Source organism: Mobula hypostoma, chromosome X1 (assembly GCF_963921235.1).
Source record: "Mobula hypostoma chromosome X1, sMobHyp1.1, whole genome shotgun sequence".
NCBI classification, from domain to species: Eukaryota; Metazoa; Chordata; class Chondrichthyes; order Myliobatiformes; family Myliobatidae; genus Mobula; species Mobula hypostoma.
In genome coordinates, this window is record NC_086128.1 from 36,391,194 (window position 1) to 36,412,987 (window position 21,794).

Below are 21,794 nucleotides of genomic sequence, written 5' to 3' on the forward strand. Positions count from 1 at the left end.
ACCATTATCCAGATCTGTTTGTTTAAAGCAAGCTCCAAGAAGAATTGTATAATGATCAGATAATCTGCATTGATAGTGTTAGTTGAGGGATACAGGTTAAATCCCCTGATATTTTTGAAATTTATGCCATGGGATTTTTTACTTCCTTCCAAAGAAACAGACTGAGTCTTACATAAAACATAATAGGAGTAGGAGCAGGTGAGGGGATCTGGGGAAGATCTTTTTGACCCAAAGCTGGTTGCAATCTGGAGCGATCCGCTGATGTGGATTGTGGTACAAACGCTTTTATGTTTAAGGCATGAGCAGGTGAATTGCCAAGACGGAGAAGGCTACAGATCAAGGGTTGGTGAATTTGTACTTGCTGACTGGCAAGGGACACAGTGGGCTGATATTTTTCTCTATTCCAAAACCCTGTTTTTGCACTAAAGGCAAAGCAGGATTAGAGTAGGCTATTATCTAATTGAATGGCAAAGAAGTGGGCTAATGTCTGATGGAGCCCAATACCATATTACCCGAGTTCTGAAGCACAATACATTCATTCAAATACAAGTATCAAAAAGGTCAATTTTGAAATGTTCAAATGATACAACTTCAATAACCCTGATCATAGGCATTTCAAATTTCTGAAACCCCTTGTGTGAAGATACTTTTCTCCTTTATTATGGACCCCCTCTCCTACTAGAGGATGATTTTTTAAAACTATGCTACAAAATCTTTTAGATTTAAACAACTGATCATCATTTTAATTTTCCATAGTTCAGGAGATAAGTCTAATTTTTGCAAATTGTCTTGGTATTATTCATAATAGCTTTGGAAACTGATTTTCATAAAACTGAAAATAAGCTAATGGACTTTAATACTATTTTATTGTAAAAAAAGTCAACACATTACATGAAAAACATTAAACAGTACCTTTGTCATCAGTTTTGGCTATCACAACTATTGCATAAACATATTGTACATTATATTATTTGTGGAGGTGCTGATAACAAAGTTGACAGTATTTTAAAAGGAAATAATACAATTATTATAGTTTAATGATTTGGTCCAACAAACCTTCTATGCCCAGGAATTGCCAACCATCCTATAGAATTTCAGTAGTTAATTGTCAACTTTATACTTGTTAATCTGATTGTTCTACATAAATTTTACACTTTTTCCATTACAGAAGAAACAAGCTACAATTGTTTCATGACAGAAGGAATACTTTCTTCTAATCCGATTACTCAAACAAAGGATGCAACAATCATTGCTGGCCTTCTTAACCCCAAACTGGTCCTCCTTTTGGTGATTTCAGATGGTTTATATATTGTTCATTTTAACACATCTTTTCTTGACTTCTCTGAACCACATGCTGCTGTAATCAACAGACACAACACATTTAACAGATCTTGCCTATTCTTCTGCTCTTGGTAACATAATTGGTTTTCTTTGCTGTTGGAAGCTGAACATTTTTTAAACCATCCAACTGACTGCATTCAATACAATTGTGTTAAGTGTCCATATGATAACAAGATTCAGATAATATCTCTGAAGCCACATTAACATCACTTCTGATAGAAGACATATTTGCTACTTTATCATTAATCCATTTAAAATAAACAGAATAATGACTATTGGAATAACAAAAGGTACTGCCTTCAACAAATTAAGTGGCATCAATAAACAATTGGTTTTGGCAGTTTTCTTAAAACATAAGCAAACCCCACCCCTCCCCCAAAAATAGTTTTTACCAATATTGCAGGTGCTTTTCTTGATACAAATAAATTTATTGTACAACTATTGTATTCAGTCAATAACAATACATTTTAATATCCTGTGAAAGCTTTATCTATGAGTAATTCAATCCTAAAATTGTCTGTGTGGCATTGAGACAGAGAGGCACTAAAGCAATACCCGGACCTTTCATTTCACACACCAGTTCTGCAGAGAATCTGCTTGTTGCTTCTGTTTTCTGGCAAATAAGGGGATGTGATCTGTCGGAAGTTGGCCAATGCAGAAAACTCCTGCAATTGTACTGATTAGTCATCAAATTACTTTAAGGCAGTCACGCAAAACTTCAAACAGAATGCATCCTGATCAGTTCAATGCAGTTGACACAATTGGCCTAATGGTCTCTGCCTGAAGAATGTCTAAATACGTTGATGATTCTATTCAACCATTGAAAATAGAATACAATACAAAATTCCATATCTCTATTTCAAATATTTCAGTTCTGATGTACAACAGGAAAGTTGAATGAAAGACTTCTCACTTGTGCTTTGTGGCAGATTTCCTGTCAGCCATGTGGCAAAGTCCTCTGTGCAATGTAAATATGCAATCAATGTCTCAACACTTTTTTTTTGCAGTCTGTTTGTTACGGGAAAAATCATGCAGAAAATACTGACTGTTTAATTGTTGAAAAAGATGTTTCTTAAAAAAATGTCCATCCACTCCTCCCTCCTCACTTTGAATGTGTAAATGAGGTCAAAATAAAACAATACCCGGAAAGCATTGCTGTTGACACCTTAACTGCTGAATAATTATTCCTCAAAGTGAGCAACTGTACATTATTGGCCCACTCTTATAACTGTGACTCATTCATTTGCTTAAAACTTAGGTGGTCCATGCTACAAAGTGGATCTCTTGCTATCTATCCTACAGCGACTTACTCATGAGTATTTTATCTAGCTTCAGTGATAAAAGTAAAGTGACAATTTATGTGTCTATTACATAGGCCCCATAGGTGCTCAGTAAAACCCTTCTAGCCCAGCCATTGAATACTCAGTTTAAAGTGATGCTTAACAATCTAAAAAACCGCGCGAACGCCTGATGCATGCCTCACTGTCACAGGGCTCCAAAATTGATAATAGGAAGAAGTGAGCCACAAGTTAATAACCAGGATAAATGTCAGATTCCTAGAATAACAAAGCCAATATTTCTGGAATATTCTTTAAAAAAAGAAAATATTCTATTCCCTGCCAAAAAAATCTTTCAATAATGGTTCTTTTTCAACCAACAAGATACAATAAATAAGAGTAAAAAGGCACACCTTTTCCCTAGGCCTGAAAAAGACAATCACATGTGCACTAATGCTTTATGTGCCATTATTTCATTGCAGCTCCACACATTCCAATGTATAGCTTTACAAGGAAATTTGCATAGCATTATTATTGTTTCACTTTATTACTTGAATTTTAGACCCACCGATCTTACTTTGGATCTCTTAGAATTCCTTCCTAATTTAATAAAAAGAGCTATGGTTCTGTATTTTATAATTGCAGGAACAGGGGAAATCAGGTTTTATATGGAACGGAATTTAATGTGAACTGAAAAACTGAATACTGCACAAAGCATGCAGCTTGAAATTATAAACAGCAGCGTACCTAGTAGAAACTGATATTTTTACATCAAATCCAAACTTTGCTGGTCTTGTTTTAAAAAAAAAGCAGTTTTAAATACCACACATTATTTCCCTTTCTATTTAGGAAGAAGGCAAGTATAAAACAGGCCTGGAAAATGAGGTGCCGTAGGGATTGTTGGAGCTTTTGCTCGTTAGCATAAACTGCATTCTCCAGTTACAATGTAAATGGAGGCACCTTCCACCAAATAGTCAAATTGCACTCAAACTTAATGCAAGATTTGCTTTTGCTGAATTGAGAAGTGCCGTTTTGTTCAATAAAATCTATTGATTGACAGGATCTAAGTGCCAGGAGACAGTGAAAAAGCTAACCCAATGTTGGCCTGCTCCACTTCTGGCAAAGATCTTCTGTAACTCAACCACTGCAGCTAGTTACCTAGCAACGGTAGGTAAGGGCATGACATTGAATTCATACATCCAATCGGTAAAGGTGCTATGGCTTTAGCTAGGATTTCCCTATACCAATCTCTCAGCTTAATCACTAGGCTTGGGAAGGCACCATTTCCCTAGAAAAAGGTTATACTTTTTACCTTAAAACCATGTGCTCAATTCAGGCTATTCATTCTATATTACACCAGGCTTGTGCCCAATAAAAAGTTAATTGTCCAAGATAATGAAAGCCTACAGAGCATTCAGCCATGTGGCACTCTGAGCAACAGGCAAATGTGGTGCTCTGTGCAGCTAGATTGAGACTAGCATGTTAGCAGTCCAACGCACATCAAGCACTCAGAAAATCCCGCAACGTTGTGAAGGGTTCCTTGAATTTGAACTGTTTGTGCACTGTTGTCCGCTCAACGTCTTTGTCTAAAGGCTGGCACAGTGTGTAGGACGCCATTAGTACCAGTTCTTCCGAATCAGGGCTGTTCGGTTCAGACTCTGATTGTTCCTCCTCCGACTCGGTTATGGGTTTTTTCACCTCTACTTCAGGAGAAAGCCAGGGGTGTTTGAGACACTGTTCAGCCTTTGCTCTTTTCCTTCCATAACAAAAGAGAATTATTAATGCAATGTTGAAATCCAAACATCATTTAAAAATTATGTTCCTGAACTAAAATCATAACATCTATCAACCTAAAATTTATTTTGGATTGTGGTTCCCAAAGCTGAACATATTATAGTGAGAAATGGATTTACTATAACACAAACATTCAAAATACAGAAGCTGAGTTCCCTCCCCCCCCCCCCACCTTCTTAATCAGGCTTCTTCCCACTTCCTTTTCAGTCCTGGTGACGAATCTTCGTCCGAAACGTCAACTGTTTATTTCTTTCCGCTACTCTAGATTTCCAGCATTTGCAAAGTCTCTTGTGTTTATGGAAGCTGAGGTTATAGTGCTTAAAGATTTGCATAATGGTTGTACTCTTTGCTGTTCTAATGAATGTCTTCTGAATCAACAGCATTAGAAAGCATTTCACAAAAATGTATCAAGCAGTCAAAGTATTATCTTTTGCTCAAAGGGCATTTCCTTTTTTAACAGGAGGCTGAATTTAGAACCAGTGATAATGAAATCTGGATAGTGTGTGACTTGATGGGATGCTTGTAGGTGGTGGTACTCTCATGGACTAGCTCTTCTGTTCAAGATGGTAAGGGTCTTAAGTTTGGAATGTGCTCCTGAAGAGTTGCCTTTAGTGACAGTGAATACAACTTCTCCATTCTGACATATATTCAATGGCTAATTTATTAGGTAAACCTGCTTGTTAATACAAATATCTAATCAGCCAATCATGTGTCAGCGACTCAATGCATAAAAGCATGCAGACATGGTCAAGGGGTTCAGTTGTTGTTTAGACCAAACATCAGAATGGGGAAGAAATGAGATCTGAGTAACTTTGACCAGGAATGATTATTGATGCCAGATGGGGTGGATTGAGTATCTCAGATACTGCTGATCTCCTGGGATTTTCATGCACAACGATCCTTGTGCAGGATTTCCTAAAGGTTAATTTGCAGGTTGAGTCAAAGGCAAGGGAGGCAAATACAATGTTAGCATTCTTTTTGAGAGGACTAGTGCAAAGATGTGAGACCGAGGCTTTATAATGCATTGGTCAGACTGCACTTGGAGTATTGTGAGCAGTTTTGAGCCCTTAATCTAAAAATAATATGTGCTGCCATTAGAGAGAGTCTAGAAGAGGTTCATGAGAATTTTTCGGGGAATAAAAGGATTAATGTATGAGAAGTGTTTGATTGCTCTGGGCCTGTACTCACTGGAGTTCCGAAGAATGAAAGGGGAAATCTGACTGAAACCAATCAAATATTGAAAGGCCTAGACAGAGTGAATGTGGAGAGGGTGTTTCCTTTAGTGGGTAAGTCTAGGACCAGAGGGCACAGCCTCAGAATAGAGGGACATCCATTTAGAACAGAGATGAGAAGGAATTTCTTTAGCCAGAGGGTGGTGAGTTTGTGAATTCTTTGCATGGATGGTTGTGAAGACCAAGTCATTGAGTATATTTAAAGCAGAGGTTGATAGGTTCTGGGTTAGATAGGGTGTCGTAAGTTACGCTGAGAAGGCAGGAGAACGGAGTTGAGAGGGATAATAAATCAGCCATGATGGAATGGCGGAGCAGACTTAATAGGCCAAATGGCCTAATTCTGCTCTTATACCCTATGGTCTTATGCCTTAAAGCTTACCTGGGGTCTTTAATAAGGAGAGATTGAATGAAATCTATCGCTAAATCAGAGATGCCTTCAAAGATATCCTCTGAATAGTCAATATCCACTTTGGAAATGTTGAGGAATGTGGTCTGTTTGTCATCTCCAAGGAAAGGTGAAACTCCTGTTAGCATGACATACACCAGCACGCCAATACTCCTGGGAAAGCAATAGAAAACAGAATTAAAGGAATGTTGCTATTCTGCATTCGAGTATGAATCAAACCTCAATGACTTTGCCAGTAACCACAATGACATTCATGTGTTAAATCCTTGAAGTGTAACATTGTTTGGTAATTTCCAGAGAACTAATGTTAAATCCAGGCTTACATCCAAAGTTCTGTGGAAACTCTGGAGAAGTAGCAGAAGCTTCTCCCTTTCACACCTTATCCTGTAGTTCCACCCATCATTTTTATCTGCTAGCAGGAATTTAGAGAAATAGTTAAATTCCAGGGACAATTATATTGGGACTGTTTGAATGATATTGATTTCTTTACTGAGAGGAGTTGGTGTGGAAACCATGGCCCTGCAGTTTCTGAAGCTAGTTTGTACTAAGAACCTTGGACAATGTAGTAAAACAGAGAGACTGAGGGTTACATGCACTTAGTTCACTAAAAGCATTGACACAGCTACAGGGTGGTGAAGGAGGCATTTGCACACTTGCCCTTATCAATCAGGGCATTGAGTAGAAGAGTGGGACATCATGTCGTTCATGTACAAATTATTTTGACTTGTACCAGGAAGTACAGGAGCCTTAGATCCCATAACACCAGGTTCAGCAATTGTCAGGCTCCTGAACTAGTGTGAATAACTGCTCTCACCCCGATGCTGAACTGACGCCACAACCTATAGACTCACTTTCAAGGACCCTGCAACTCAGTATTATTAATTTACACTTGTTATTTCCACGACTTGTCTTTTGCACATTGGTTGTTTGTTAATCTATGTTATTTGTAGTTTTTCATAAATTTTATTGTATTTTTTTTTATTTTCCTTTAAGTGCCTGCAAGATAGTGAATCTCAAGGTAGTATATAGTAACACACACATACATTGATAATAAATGTATGAGTAGGGAAAGATTTTAAAGTCTAGAGGAGAAACTTGTTCAAACAGAGGGTGATGGATACATGAAATGAGCTGCTAGAAGAAAGTATAGAGGTGGGTAAAATTACAACATTTAAAAGACATTTGGACAGATGCATGGATAGAAAAGATTTAGGATATGATTCAAATGCAAGAAAATGGGACTAGCTCAGATAGACATCTTGGTCAGCATGGATGGGTTGGATCGAAGGGCCTGATAACTTTATGACCTTCGCTTATGGTACGCTTCCACAGATACATTCTACCTTTTTGATTTTTTTTAATACATATTTAAATATTATATAATGCAGCTTCAGAAGCTGACAATTCATAACTGAAAACTGAGCACAATCTGCCAATAACTTTCCAACATTCATATCCAATAAGAGTTCACTGTTAAAATCTTCCGTCGCCAACCCAGGAAAAATTGTGCTCTTACCACATATCCGTTGCTGTGCTGATTGCTTCATAATTTAGTATTTCAGGAGCTGGTGGAATTAATGGAAAAAAGAGGAAAGAGGATTAGACACTTGATTGCTTGTCAATTTTCTGTTGCTTGTGCATTGATTCTGTAACTACTGCAGGTAAAGTGGTTTCGCCCCTTGTGCAAAATGGTTTTGCAGTAGAGCCAATTTTATCTTCAGTTTAGTATTTTAAGAATTACTAAAATCAGCTGCATCTACATATGAATTATTTTTAAAAATCATTTTGGTAGGTAGTTGCTGTAGCAGCTTGTACTCAGCTTTCAAAATTCAAAAACTGAGTACATAGTGCATTTAGCATTGCTGACTAGAGAAGAGTTCTTAGGCAATGTCTTTAGGGAAGTTTATATACTTCAAAAAAATGTACATTAGAACTCCCCTTCATCTGGGATACCTCAGACTTTGGTTGGGCTGTACAGCTTTTCTGCACTATTGAATGTTATTCACTTAATTCTCTCTTTAAACATTATACAATAGGATAATATTTTCCATTGGCTCCAATGAGTTAAAAGGGAACATGGGAATCGGTATCTGGTGAGTCAGATGCTGAAACATTGGGATTCTGGATAGCTAATTATTAGACTTTTACTGTAATTCGGAATCATCACAAAATTCACTAAGGAAAATAGATTATTTAATTCTTTACAGAATATTCTAAACTGATCAAAAACAGACTGCCAATAATATTAGTCATTAAAATAATTCAGGAAATGTCTTTGAGGGAAAGTTGCTATGGCTGAATACTTACCTACATATTCTGGAGTCCCAGTAATTTCCCTGATCTCTTCAATGCTATCGACCCTCCTGGACAGGCCAAAGTCAACGATCCGAATGTTGCCCAGTGGATTGCAATTAGTAAGCAAAATGTTCTGTGGCTGAGAGAAAGAACAGGAATAGAGTTTCAGGAACCCCAAGCACTGTGAAGGACACTGAATGCAGGCTTCTCAAATGCTTTATCAGTTTGCTATGATAATGTATACAACAGGGTGGAAAACCTTTTTGAGAGTGTCCACTCAATTTGGCGATAATCCTCTAAAAATTCTCTTGTGTGCCATGAAAGTTTTGAGCAGAGATTATCATGGATTAATGAATTAGAAATGTTAAGTATGGACTTTTTTTTTTAAAGGGGAAAGGACGAGTCCTGTTGCTTATTTATGTGTATTAATTATTTTACTATAAAAAAGTATAGCAGAGACAGATTGAAATAAATGAAGCATTTTAGAAAACCTTTTCAAAAATATTAATATTTAAAAAATACAATTGAAAAATAATACTATTTCTAAATAGTATTATTATTGTAACCATTTACTATTCAAGTACCAATTTGTACACCATGTCTGAGGATTTTAAGATGCATCATCCAAAGTTACGTGTTCTCACAACTGTCCAGTTGGCACCAAGCTGGTAAGAGCCATTGCCTGTGAAAACATCTCTCTGCTCTCGGGTTATAAAAATTCATTTGCCGCTTTATTTGGCAGTAAAGATAATCAATATGTATCTTTTTAATTATAGGTCAAGTTTAAAGAATCAAGGGATGGTACTGCATGTTGCGTGCCAACAAACTTTTTGCACGTGCCATCTTGGGCACACATGCCACAGGTTTGCCACCTCTGAGTGCAAGCATAGGATAAACTGATACAATGTCCTAACCAAAGCTTTACATTGTCAATTTGAGTTTAAAAAGATTGACCACATGTTATAAAAAGTTGCACAAATTATTCATTGAACTTTCTTGCATTTATTGGGAATACAAATGCAAGTCTGTTTTCTTAATTGATTTTAGGATGTAGGTATCACAGGTATCACCTACATTTTGCCCAAGTTTGGGTTACACTGCACAGTTGTTAGACAACTTCAGAGGGCAATGAGAGTCAATAACAAAATGTGGGCTTAAGTCATGTGTAGGCCCAATGAGTGGGGTGTTTAAGTTCTTTTCTGTCTAGTACACTAGTGATAAAGCTGAAATTTTATAGCTGTTCTTTTTGCCAATTTACTGAACCATATCTTGCATTTTGCCTCAATGAGGTTTGAAACCTGATCACCAGTCCAGATCCAGAAACTGTACAGCCCCAGAGGTTATTAAATAATGGAGCTTCAGTACAAAGTGTGATTTTATAATAAAAAGGAAGGTCACAGGACAAGTAATGAATGATAGACAGTAATTGAACTAGATCAGGAAAGGAAAAAGGACAGTGGAATTTGTGATTTATGGATGCTTGATTATCTATGATTATAAAAATACATGGAAATGTCTGTCAGTGTGATGGTGAAGGTTTCATTGATAGTAAACAGTGCCACTTTAGTGTTTTGCCATTCCAAGCAATGGAAAACAAAAAGAACAAGACTAGGTCATACTCCCCCTCAAGGCTGCCCCCACTGTTAATATGATCATGGCTAATCCTCTCTTCTACTTTTCTGCACGTTTCCCTACCCACTGATTCCACAATGGTTAAAAGAAACGGAGTTTCTAATATACTTAATGCATGCTCTGAACAGTGATTCACATGTGTGACCACCTTCTCAGGCTCTTGGCTCGATCACATAATATAATTGGTTGCAAAACTACTCTGAACACATTCTTCAATACTAAAATGAAAATGAAATTCAAAATGCCCTAAGTCTTTCCAATTTGAACACACAAGGTTACAATGTGCAAAATTGAACTGTCAAGAAGTTTTGTTTTAAGTGAATTACTTACTATCTGTGTTGACTAGTTTCTTTCTCTACTCACCTGGGCAAATGACATTGTTGATGCAATGTGTAGTACTAATGTTTGCAGTGGATACATTAAGTTAATTCTGTAAATGTTTAACTAATGAGCAAAGTACTATGATTTTCACAGTCACCACAGTGCACTTTGTGGCACTTGGCAATTCTGATACGAAGCCATCATGTAGGACTTCACTTAAGCTGTTTAATTCAGAGGCTTTCTTACTCAAACCAGTCATTTTCTATTTCTTTCAGAGGCTGGCGTGCATTTCACCACATGTATGTAATTTTCTTACATAGGTCATTAATGCAATGCAGTGCTGGTTCGACAGTAATTCACAACCTGCGCAATGCATCATATATCAAGTCTGCTGAGAAGAACAAAAAGCCCTCAGAAACCCTTCATTCAGTAGGTTAACGTTGCTCATTAAGTTAATTCAGATTTCACAACATGGAGACTTGAAAGTTATATCACACAAGCATAGCTGTGCAATATGACCATTATGCAGTATGCTAATAAGCATTTCAGTTGGCACCGATTATGAAAGAATGGGCATTATCCTTTTATCCCAAAGGAAAAATGTTCATTCCAACCATAAAGACTCCTGAAGCGAGGCTGAGTCTGGCTCGAAGGGGAGAGGGAGCTAGCAGCCAGAAGTCCAAACAATTAGAAGTGGACAGACACTTGGTACAGATCAGCAATTAGTATCACAGCTTCAGTGGAGGTGTGGAAGAAAGCGAAGGGTGTAGCAGGGTGACTAGTCTCTCCAGATAAGGACAGGACTTGACTTAGAGGTGTTCCAGTCTGGCACCATGTCCTGAAACCACAGATGCCCCAAGGCTGACAAACACCATGGTGGTCTTATCCAGGGCAACTGTCTGAGCTGGATGTGATGCCAAATACCCTTTAGGATGAGGAATGAGTATCAATAGAAAAACAGAACACAGATCTTTCATGAGAAATAAGCACAAAGTGCTAGAAAGTTTCAGCAGATCAGGCAGCACCTGTGGAAAGAAAAATCACTAATAGCTTGGGTCTGAGATGGGAACGAGAGAGCTGAAAGTTAGCTTTGAGTAGGAGAGAAGGTGGGAGAGGTATGTGTAGAACAGGGACAGTTACCAGCACATTAAGCTTCTTGGTCTGTGAGATGTTGTTAACCTGCCCAGCAGGCTAGACTCTATTACCAGAAATTCCCTTTGTTGCATCTAACATCCTGCCCTACCTTTGCTGCTACCTAGACCAATCTGTTTTTCGCTGCCTTTGATCTGATGGAAGGTCTGAAATGTTAATTGATTCTCTTTGTCAGATGCTGCCTGACCTGCTTAAAAATGGAAAAAAAGTACTGAAAAATCTACATTTAAATTATATTGGTTTAGTTTTTCTTAATTCTGATGAAGGGTTGTAGATAGAAAATGTTTACATTTTGCTGTTCCTACTGAGTATTTCCAATACTTAATTTTTCAAATTTCCAGCAGCTGTGTTCGTTTCTTTTTCCCACCCAAATCCCTTGCCTGATCCTCTCTCTAACTTGAGTTATCATACTGTGACCAAGAATTGTCACTCCCAGGACAACGCTACCTAATATGTCTGTTCTGAAAGGAACAAAGCACAAGGAGCACTGCCACCTGATGTACATGAGATCTTGAAATCACTTTATTTGCATGCATATGGTCAGACTTCTTGGATGGTGCATCCAAAGTTTATTTCTAATCTCTTTAAAAACTAAAATGAACAGGCTGGGATATTTTGTTTAGTTAGCAGAGACAGCAACAGCTTTTCTCATTGAACCTTTAGAATAGAGGGAGAGCCCAAATGTACACCATGTACACTAGAAGGCTCCCTGTGAATACAGCAGGATATAGACCATGTTGGAATTTGAACAGAATGGTGGCAGGTGGAACTTAATCCAAACAAGTACCAAGTAATGCACTCTGAGAAGTCAAATTCTGGTTGGGTAGATCAGACAAGTGGTCAGGATCTTCAGAGTGTTAATGCATGAAGAGACCTTCAGGACCAAGTCCCTGAAAGCTCCTTGAAAGTGGTGACACAGGTGTTATACCACACTCGGAGTGTACGGGATGTGTTACATGTCAGCGGTCCCTGTAAGCAGAAAGTTGCATAAATTTGTTGTTTTTCTTTAATGAAAGTAAGATTGCCATAAAACTTTCAGGAAACAGGATTTCTGGACAAGGAACACATCTGTTCATCATTGTGTAAAGCTGAGATTAGCAGGTTTGCTGTTCTACCCATTAAAACATCTCATTGAACAATAATGGATTCTATTTCTTTCCATCTTCATTAGATTGTCAGTCCATTTCATTGTAACAAGTCCCCTCACAGTACAAGTCACAATTTAAAATTCAGCTCAATGTACATCTTCATGCAGATTTATTTGAACAAAAATGGATCCTTAATTGTGTCATTTAAAATGGAGTGGAATTTCTGAATGTGCAAAGGAAAAATAAGACTCTGGACTGTTAATTTAATGAATGTTGCATACATACTGATTACCAGTTAAAACTTGCACTAACTTCATTGGTTGCCAAGCACCTACCTGCTGATTCCTTATTTTGTTTTAGTGGTAATTTCAATCTGGCAAGTGTCCCACGCAAACTTAGAGAAATCCACCTAGCCACAGATGTGATGATATGAGCAGACAGCAATCCTGTCACATTATAGAACCATTGTGGCGCCTGCTCTATAAGCCTTTCATAGCGTATTACTAGTGAGTTTAAATCTATCCACTAATAGCGTGTAGAAACAGGCACACCATACAAATTCTCTTTGAGGCTCATAAACAGTTTGTTCCATGGAAAAACTCACAGTTAACTCTCACAATGGCGAATCCAGTCGAAGTAGTAAAAATTTTTCTCCTTGGCATTTAGTGGCAATGGCAACACTGGAGTCTAAAGCTACGTTCAGTGGCCATTTTATAGGCACCTCCTCTACCTAATGAAGCGTCCGCTGTGTGTATGTTCGTGGTCTTCTGCTGCTGTAGCCCATCCACTTCAAGGTTCCATGTGTTGTGCATTCAGAGATGCTCTTCTGCACACCACCGTTGTAATGCATGGTTACTTGAGTTACTGTCGCCTTCCTATCAGCTGTAGCTAGTCTGGCCATTCTACACTGACCTCTCTCATTAACAAGGTGTTTTCAAACCACAGAACTGTCACTCACTAGATGTGTTTTATTTTTTGCACCATTCTCTGTAAACTCTAGGGACTGCTGTGCGTGAAAATCCCAGGAGATCAGCAGTACTTAAACCACCCCAACTGGCACCAATGCTCATTGCACAGTCAATGTTATTCAGATCACATTTCTTCCCCTTTCTGATGTTCGCTCTGAACAACAACAGAACCTCTTGACATGTCCACATGCTTTTATGCATTGAGCTGCTGCCACAATTGCTGATTGGATACTTGCATTAACAAGCAGGTGTACTGGCGTACCCAATAAAGTGGATGGGATACTCACCAGTTACCTTGTGTGCCACAAAATCTGGCATGCGCTATAAGCCTTCAAAATCTTGATAACATCTTAAACTGACAGCAAGAATCAAACCTCTCTCGATATTGCTATACTCCCACCTATCTTCAAATGATTTTAAAAGGATCAGCAGTTTCATTTTGCACAATCCCATGTTTCATCTGTGTAATTACACCCCATGGTGCAAAGGCAACAATGTCATTGGAAACACAATACTGCCACATACTTTTAGGGTATTCAGGACCGGCAGTAATAAACTGCGATTTCCAACGTGCTGTCAAGTAGCCTTACCTTTAAGTCCAAATGAACAATATTCTTCCCATGTAGATAGGCAACTCCATCTAGAATCTGACACACAAGGCGGATCACATCTTTCTCTTTGAAGGCCTCGTCTCCTTCTGCAACACACTGGTTGAAGATCTCTCCACCTGCAGCACTGCAAGAGGAAAAATAACTCATTAATATCAAACTTTACCAGATGCTGGAAATCCTGAGCAACTCAGCATGTCAAGCAGCATCTATGGAGAAGGGTAATCCAAAGGTAAGAAGGGTCTCGGCCTGAAACATTGACTGTTCACTCCTCTCCACAGATGCTGCCTGACTTGCCGAGTTCCTCCAGCATTTTGTGTGTGATGCAATCCGTTGCACAGAATCGCAAAAGGCTGCAGACGCAGCCAGCTTCATCACATGCACGATGCTTCCCACCTCTTACAGAGAACATCTATAAGAGGCAATGTCTCAGAAAGGCAACATCCATCATTATGGACCTGCTCGCTTCTCATTATTACCACCAGGGAGAAAGTACAGGAGCCTGAAGACACACACTCAGTGATTCAGGAACAGCTTCTTCCCCTCTGCCATCCGATTTCTGAATGGACATTGAACCCATGAACACTACCTCACTACTTTTTATTTTGCACTATTTTGTAACTTATCAGTGTCTCTGTGCTGTTGTTGCAATGCAACAAATTTCACACCGTATTAGACAGTGACAACAAACTTGAATGTGATTCTGAATCTGAGGAAAAGACTAGAAGATCTATTAATGAACAGATAGGTTGGAGTGAGTCAGGATCAGTCGATTTTCTGGGGATGAATCAAGATGACCTTAAGATGAGTATTGTCCTTGGCTTGTGAGCACACAGGTCTAGTGCTTCACTAGAAGGACTGTGTTGCCCTGCAAGTGCCCCATAATGGAGTGGGCATTGCACAGGGAAAAATGTGCCATGTGCCCCTGCTACAGAGTCGTACTGGCACACAAGAGTGACTCACACCTTGAAATACCCAATGAAGTGCTTACAGTATTGCATAGAACCTGGGAATAGTTCTTTATATGTTCATTCCAGAAAAAGGCACAGTAGCATAGTGGTCAGCACAATCTACTACGGTGTCAGCGCCGCTGGTTCAATTCTGCCACTGTCTGTAAGGAAGTTGTACATTCTCTCTGCGACCGCAAAGGTTTCCTCCAGGTGTTCCAGTTTTCTCCCACATTCCAAAGATGTACGGGTTAGGGTCAGTAAGTTGTGGGCGTGCTACGTTGGCGCTGGAAGCACGGTGACTCTTGTGGGCTGCCCCCAGCACAGCCCTCAGACTGCGTTCGTCGTTGACGCAAAATGATGCATTTCACTATATGTTTTGATGTACAGGTGACAAATAAAGCAAATGAACTTAATATTCAGTTGGGTAATGGCACAAAAGGCATAGTTAATTTAATTTCTCAGTAGCGAACTCAAGATTAATTCACATGCCCAGATACAGCTAAAACAGAAAGTTTCTATTTATATCAGAAACAATGATTTAACACATTTGTACATTTCTCTTCAGTCCATTGTTTAAACCTGTTGAAGCGCGCGAGGGTGCAGCACCATATAACTTGTCAAATATCTCTAGGCTAATGCCAACCTTAGATGTTTCAGTACACAGCAGATTCATGTGGATCGTAAAAGTGTACCTTGCCTCACTGATGGGAAAACAAGTCACACCCTGTAGCTTGCATAACTGTTGATGTGGAAAAATACCATCACACCTCAGATATGCAACACCAGTGATTCCATTTAAGGAAAAGATATGTATTGCGAATAGTCATCAGTCACCTTGTGAGCCATGTGCATGATTCAAGCTCTGTCACGGTACGAGGTTTCAAGGAGGACAGGAAAAAGCATTCCCATGGGCATTCTCGAAAAGCCCCTTCAAAAGATGCAATATCCTCACTCGCTGATGGGAATTTATGATTCCTGATTGCGCTATAGGGAGAAGGAGCATTTGGGAAGGCACTAAGATGCCTCCCGTGACCACCTAGCCATGATGGGAGCTTGCGGAAGCTAAGCACAAACAGCAGAGCCTACAACACATCACCCCAAATAACCCACCCAGCCTTCCAAGTACCACTTGTGCAAGAGTCTGCAGATCCCACACAGGTCTTCAGCCATACTACAACCTCAGTGGAGACACCTAAATGGCCTCAGAACTTACAACAGCAACAACAGCAAAGGAATGATCCTTTGGCACTTCTTGTCTGTGTGGACCATAATACTGATCTAATCTAATCCCATCTGACGACACAAGGTCTGTATCTCTCTGTTTCCTGGTGTTCATGTGTCTGTCCAAATGCCTCTTAAAGGTTGCTATTGTATCCGCTTCCACCACCTGCCCTGACCACTTCCAGTGTAAAAAAAAATGCTTGCTCACAAATATTCTTTAAACTTTCCACCTCTCACTTTAGAGCTATGCCCTGTAGTCTTTAATATATCCATTCTGGGAGAAAGACCCTGACTCTAGATAGGGTAAATGCAAGCGGGCATTTTTCCACTGAGGTTGGGTGAGACTAGAAGGCCACAGGTTAGGGGTGAAAGGTGAAATATTTAGGGGGAAACAGGGGGAATTTCTCCACTCTGGTTTGTGTCGCTGCCTTCAGAAAGGCCTCTGATGCTTTCAGAGGTGTTATCGAAATTCTGAGATTTATGGATTGGACTCTTTTAGTTCTATTTTTTTTCGTGTTCTTATCCACTCTTACTTGTTGCTGATTTGAGGGCTGGGGTTTGGGGGTATGATGTTCTTCTTGTCTCTCCATGTGGGTGATCTGTTACTTTTGCGTGAGGGAGGGGTTGGGGTTTTCAAGTTTTTGTTTCCTTCTGTTTTTGTGTGGCAGGTGGGGAATTGATGTCTTTCTTTCAACTACTTCTGTGGCTTTCTGTATTTCATGGCTATCAGGAGAAGACAAGTCTCAGAGTTGTGTTGTGCATACATACTTCGGTAATAAAATGAACCTTTGAACACTGAGTCAGAGGGTGATGCGAGTGCGGAGTGAGCTGCCAGCGGAAGTGGTGGTACAGGTTCGATTGCAACATTTAAGTGAAGATTGGATCAGTACATGGGTGGGAGGGGATGGAGGGCTACGGTCCAGAAGCAGGTTAATGGCACAAGGCAGAATAACAGTTCGGATTGGACTAGATGGGCTGAGGGTTTGTTTCTGTGCTGTAGTACCCTTTGACTAAACTTTATAACCAATTTCAGTTTAATTTGTTATTGTGTTCAGCACAGATTTGTTGGGATGATGGTCTTGTTTCTGTCCTGAAGCTTTATTTGAATAAAATATTTTCACTTTCATTGATGCTGACATTGCAAATTATTCACCTCACTATAATGACTTTGACTGGAATAGAAAGTCATGGTTACCAAAGCATTAGAGAACTTGCATCCACTAGGTGATTCTTCTTTTTTTTTTAAGCACTACCTTGCAAATGAAACCTACACATTCCATACAGATTGACCTTGTATTAGAAAAATCAAAAAAACATATGATCCTGCAGATACTGAAAATCTGAAACAAAAACAGAAATTGAAGCTTTGGTGGGAAGAGAAACAGTTAACGTTCCAGGTCCAGGATTCCTTGTCTAGTCTTGATGGAAAGTGCAGAGATGGTCTGGGCCCTAAACGTCAACTATTCATTACCCTTCATAGATGCTACCTGACCTGTTGAGCTCCTACAGCATTTCATGTGTGTCGCTCTAGATTTCCAGTATCTGCAGAAGCTCTTGTTTATGAGCCTGAAATTTTGGATGTTTCTCTTTCCACAGAGAATGCGTGTTTTCAGCATTTTCTGTTTCTATTTCAAGTTAGCATTAGAATAGTGCGGCTGAAGAAAAATTAAATTTGGGATATAAATAGGCAATCAAAAATACTACCTACAAAAGTGAAAAAAGACATTGTTCTTTAAACAGGAAAGTATAAAGCTGGGCTTGTTTTAACTGTGGGAGCCAATTGTTGCCTAAAGGAATTGCTTGGCAATTACTACATGAACTAAAAATGTTCTCTAGGATTTGAGTAATAACAGGTAATTATGTGCATGCCTTGTTGTCAAATTCAAGTGTTCATTTTGCAAGATATGGTCAAAAAAGGCAAATATCCCATTTTATTAGCAATGTAATATCATGTAATGTAATTGGTAAAAGAAAGCATTCACACTTTAAGTATGACTTGCAATTATGTAGTGCCTCCTATATCTATTTCCAAATGACCTAAAGATCTTATATTTCTAAAATGCTCTAATATAGAAAACATAGAGTCCAATTTGTATACAAGTGTCCACTGTGAGACCAGTTAACTGGGTTTAATGAATATTGATTAAAGGATAATGTTAGTAACTGGTATATACTCCTTGCTGTGGGATCTTTCACACTACCTGAGAGAGCAGAGACAAAACATCATTTAACATCCAAAAGATGGCACTAGGAAGGACAGGATATATTTTTTTTAAAAAAGTCTGCAGATGCTGGAAGTCCAAAGCAACACAGAGAAAATGCTGGAGGAACTCAGCAGGTCAGGCAGCACCTATGAAGGGGAATAAGCAGTCAACGTTTTGGGCTGAGGCCCTTCATCAGGACTGGAAAGGAAGGGGGAAGAAGCCAGAATAAGAGGGGGGAGGAGAAAGAGTACACACTGGCAGGTGATAGGTGAGACCAGGTGAGGGGGAAGCTCTTCACCTTTTCTACCTATCCCCCAGATTCTCACTTCATCCCCCCTCCCCCTCACCTGGTCTAACGTATCATCTGCCAGCTTGCACTGCTTCCCATGTCTCACCTTTTTATTCTGGCTTCTTCCCCCCTTCCTTTCCAGTCTTGATGAAGGGTTTCTGTCCGAAAGGTTGACTGTTTATTCTTTTCCATACATACTGCCTGACTTGCTGAGTTCCCTCAGCATTTTGTGTGTGCTTCCCAAAATTTTCAGCATCTTCAGAATCTTTTGTGTTAATTGTACCCAGAAACCTGGACCTTGGGTCTGGAGACAGCCCACAGCAGCCAAGTATTTATAAGAAAATAAAAATATAAATATGGGAAAAAAAAGCTGGCTCACCAATGTCAGGGAAGAAAATCTGCTACACTGACCTAGTCTGGCCTACCTGAGCCTACAGACCCAATGGCATAACAGTGACTCCCAAATCCCTTCCTAATAGTGAAATTTAAGAGACTACTAGACAGGTATATGGAGGAATTTAAGGTGGGGGGGTTATATGGGAGGCAGGGTTTAAGGGTTGGCACAACATTGTGGGCCGAAGGGCCTTACTATTCTATGTTCTATGTTCTATTAAATAGCTTAAGAAACCAAGATCTGAGGAAGTGCTCCTTAATATTTCAGAATGACACACAAGTGCTTATCTACTGCCTCAGTTTGATGAGACAATCCTTGGGAGTATTTTGGAGAGCAGGTGAGTTCTTCCTTGTGTCCTGCCCAATATTTACCCTTTGTACCAGACATACTGATTAGTCATTTCATTCGTGTACTAACAGTCTGCAACATTTTCTGCATTGTAGGTTCAGACTTTATTCCCTGGAGCATAGGAGATGGAGGGGAGATCTGCTAGAGGCATACAAAATTATGAGGGGTACAGATAGGCTAAATGCAACGAGTAGGCTTTTTCCGCTGAGGTTGCGTGAGACTAGACTAAAGGTCATGGGTTAATGGTGAAAAGTGAAATATTTAAGGGAACTTCTTCACTGAGGGTGGCGAGAGTGGAGAACGAGCTGCCAATGCAAGTGGAGGATGCGGGTTTGGTTGCAAAATTTACGAAGTTTGGACAGATACATGGATAGGAGGGGTATGGAGGGCTGCGGTCCAGGCGTGGGTTGATGGGACGAGGCAGATTAACAGTTTGGTGCAGACTAGAAGGGCTGGAGGACCTGTTTCTGTGCTGTAGTGCTCTAGGACTCTATGACACACTTCAAAATTACCTCACAGGATGTAAAGTATACCGGAGGATATCACAGAAATGTCCTATCCTTTTAGAACCTTTGGTATGTGTAACTAATAGAACAGATGAGAAACATATTTTCACTTCAACCTCGTTTGATTATTTTTGTGTAAACAGTGAGCTCACCAGGCAACGAGATGAGTACAGAGCCTAACCAGTGTAAAAGGAAAGTGTCATTGGTGAGGAAAAACGAACAAGCCAGGTATTGATTACTCTATCTGTCAATGTCCATTCACCTCTTCAAACAACACTAATTGAAATGCACCAGTATGAACTGATTAGGCGAACTTTGCTGTTTACCACTCTCTGGTTGATTAACTCCAGACTGGTTTTCTTGTGATATCACTTGCTGTTGAATCAGTGAAAAGAGAAAAAACATAAATAAAGTTGAAGTTAACCCCTCCTTTCAATTTTATAGTACGTTTGAATAAGGTCACCTCTCATTCTTCTAAACTCCAAAGAATACTGGTCCAACCTGTTTAGCTACTCTCAACTTGAAATTTCTCTTATTCTTTGAACTAACTTGGTGAATATTTTCCAGGTTACATCCAATGCTACTACATTCTTTCTTAGCTAAGACAATCAAAACTGTGTGCAACATTCCAGGTGTGGCCCCACCCTAACACCCTGTACAATTGTTACAAAACTTCCCTACTTCTAAGATCCCACCCTCTTCAAAAGAAAGGCCAATATGTCATTTGCCTTCTTAACTACTTGCTGCACCTGCCTGCTAACTTTTTTTGTGACTTGCGATGTTTGTGATTTATAGTGTTTCTTTTACCCAAAGGAATTTTAAGAACTTCCTTGAGATGGTCCACCAAATGAATCTAAACACATGCAGGAAGTGACCCTGCCAGGTTATGATTTAAAGATAAACTAATAAGCAGTCATTTTCCACACATTGTGGTCTGTTTCCACACCTTGCAAACAGGTGTGTGGGATTCAGACCCATCACATCAACTCACAACATCACAAGAATGCAGAACTGCTTCCAGCAGTTCATGTCGGCCCCTTGGCATTCTCATGTCAGTTTCTTTTCCGGTGTGAATGACGGAGAACTACTAACCTAAGTGGCTTAGCTGTAATGGTCCTCCTGGTTTTAAATTTTGTTGTCAATCAAACAAAAATTGAATCAAATTTGAATTGAATGTGCCTCTGATGCTGCTACAAGAAAGTTTAGCATTGTACCTGTGCATAAATGCACTTGCGCATATGATAACAAACTCAACTTAGAGAATGACAATCCTAATATTAAAAAACCTACAGCAGAATACAGGCTCTTCGGCCCACAGTGCTGTGCCGAATATTGTTCAAGTGAATCTCATCCATCACAAGGTTGTCAGGGAAATTTGATCTAGAAATATTGGACAATAGAAAAAATAAAAATATTCGCAATGACAATAGTGTTTTCACTATTTAGAAATCCTGATGAAGGGTCTCAGCCCGAAACGTTGAATCTTTATTCCTTTCTATGGATGCTGCCTGACCTGCTGAGCTCCCTCAGCATTTCGAAATCCCCCTGCTACTGACATGATTTGATATACCGTTTCATTGCAATTATTCGTTCTGAACAAGTTGTTGGAATGATAACCACATGGGCAAGCACGTGAGAAAAGTCTGGCCCCTGGTAGAATGGTAATTCCCATTCTCCAGTTCTGAGGCACTTGACTCATTCTTCTCTTCCTACTTCATCAATGCTTCTGTACTCTCTGTTTCCCTTAAGTGTTCCTCTCCTGATTCAT

At 39.4% G+C, this 21,794-nt stretch overlaps 1 protein-coding gene across 1 annotated transcript in view; it reads right to left on the reverse strand.

Moving 5' to 3' along the window:
- Positions 1-857: 857 nt before the first annotated feature.
- The window catches only part of LOC134340149 (serine/threonine-protein kinase 17A-like), a 58,228-nt gene continuing 37,291 nt past the window's right edge, over positions 858-21,794 (reverse strand). The window contains exons 3-7 of the mRNA XM_063037052.1: positions 14,097-14,241; positions 8,358-8,484; positions 7,567-7,615; positions 6,024-6,203; positions 858-4,374 (exon numbers count right to left, since the gene is read on the reverse strand). Of these exons, the coding sequence (XP_062893122.1) occupies positions 4,119-4,374; positions 6,024-6,203; positions 7,567-7,615; positions 8,358-8,484; positions 14,097-14,241 (757 nt within the window). The 3' untranslated portion in view covers positions 858-4,118. The remainder of the gene's footprint in view (positions 4,375-6,023; positions 6,204-7,566; positions 7,616-8,357; positions 8,485-14,096; positions 14,242-21,794) is intronic.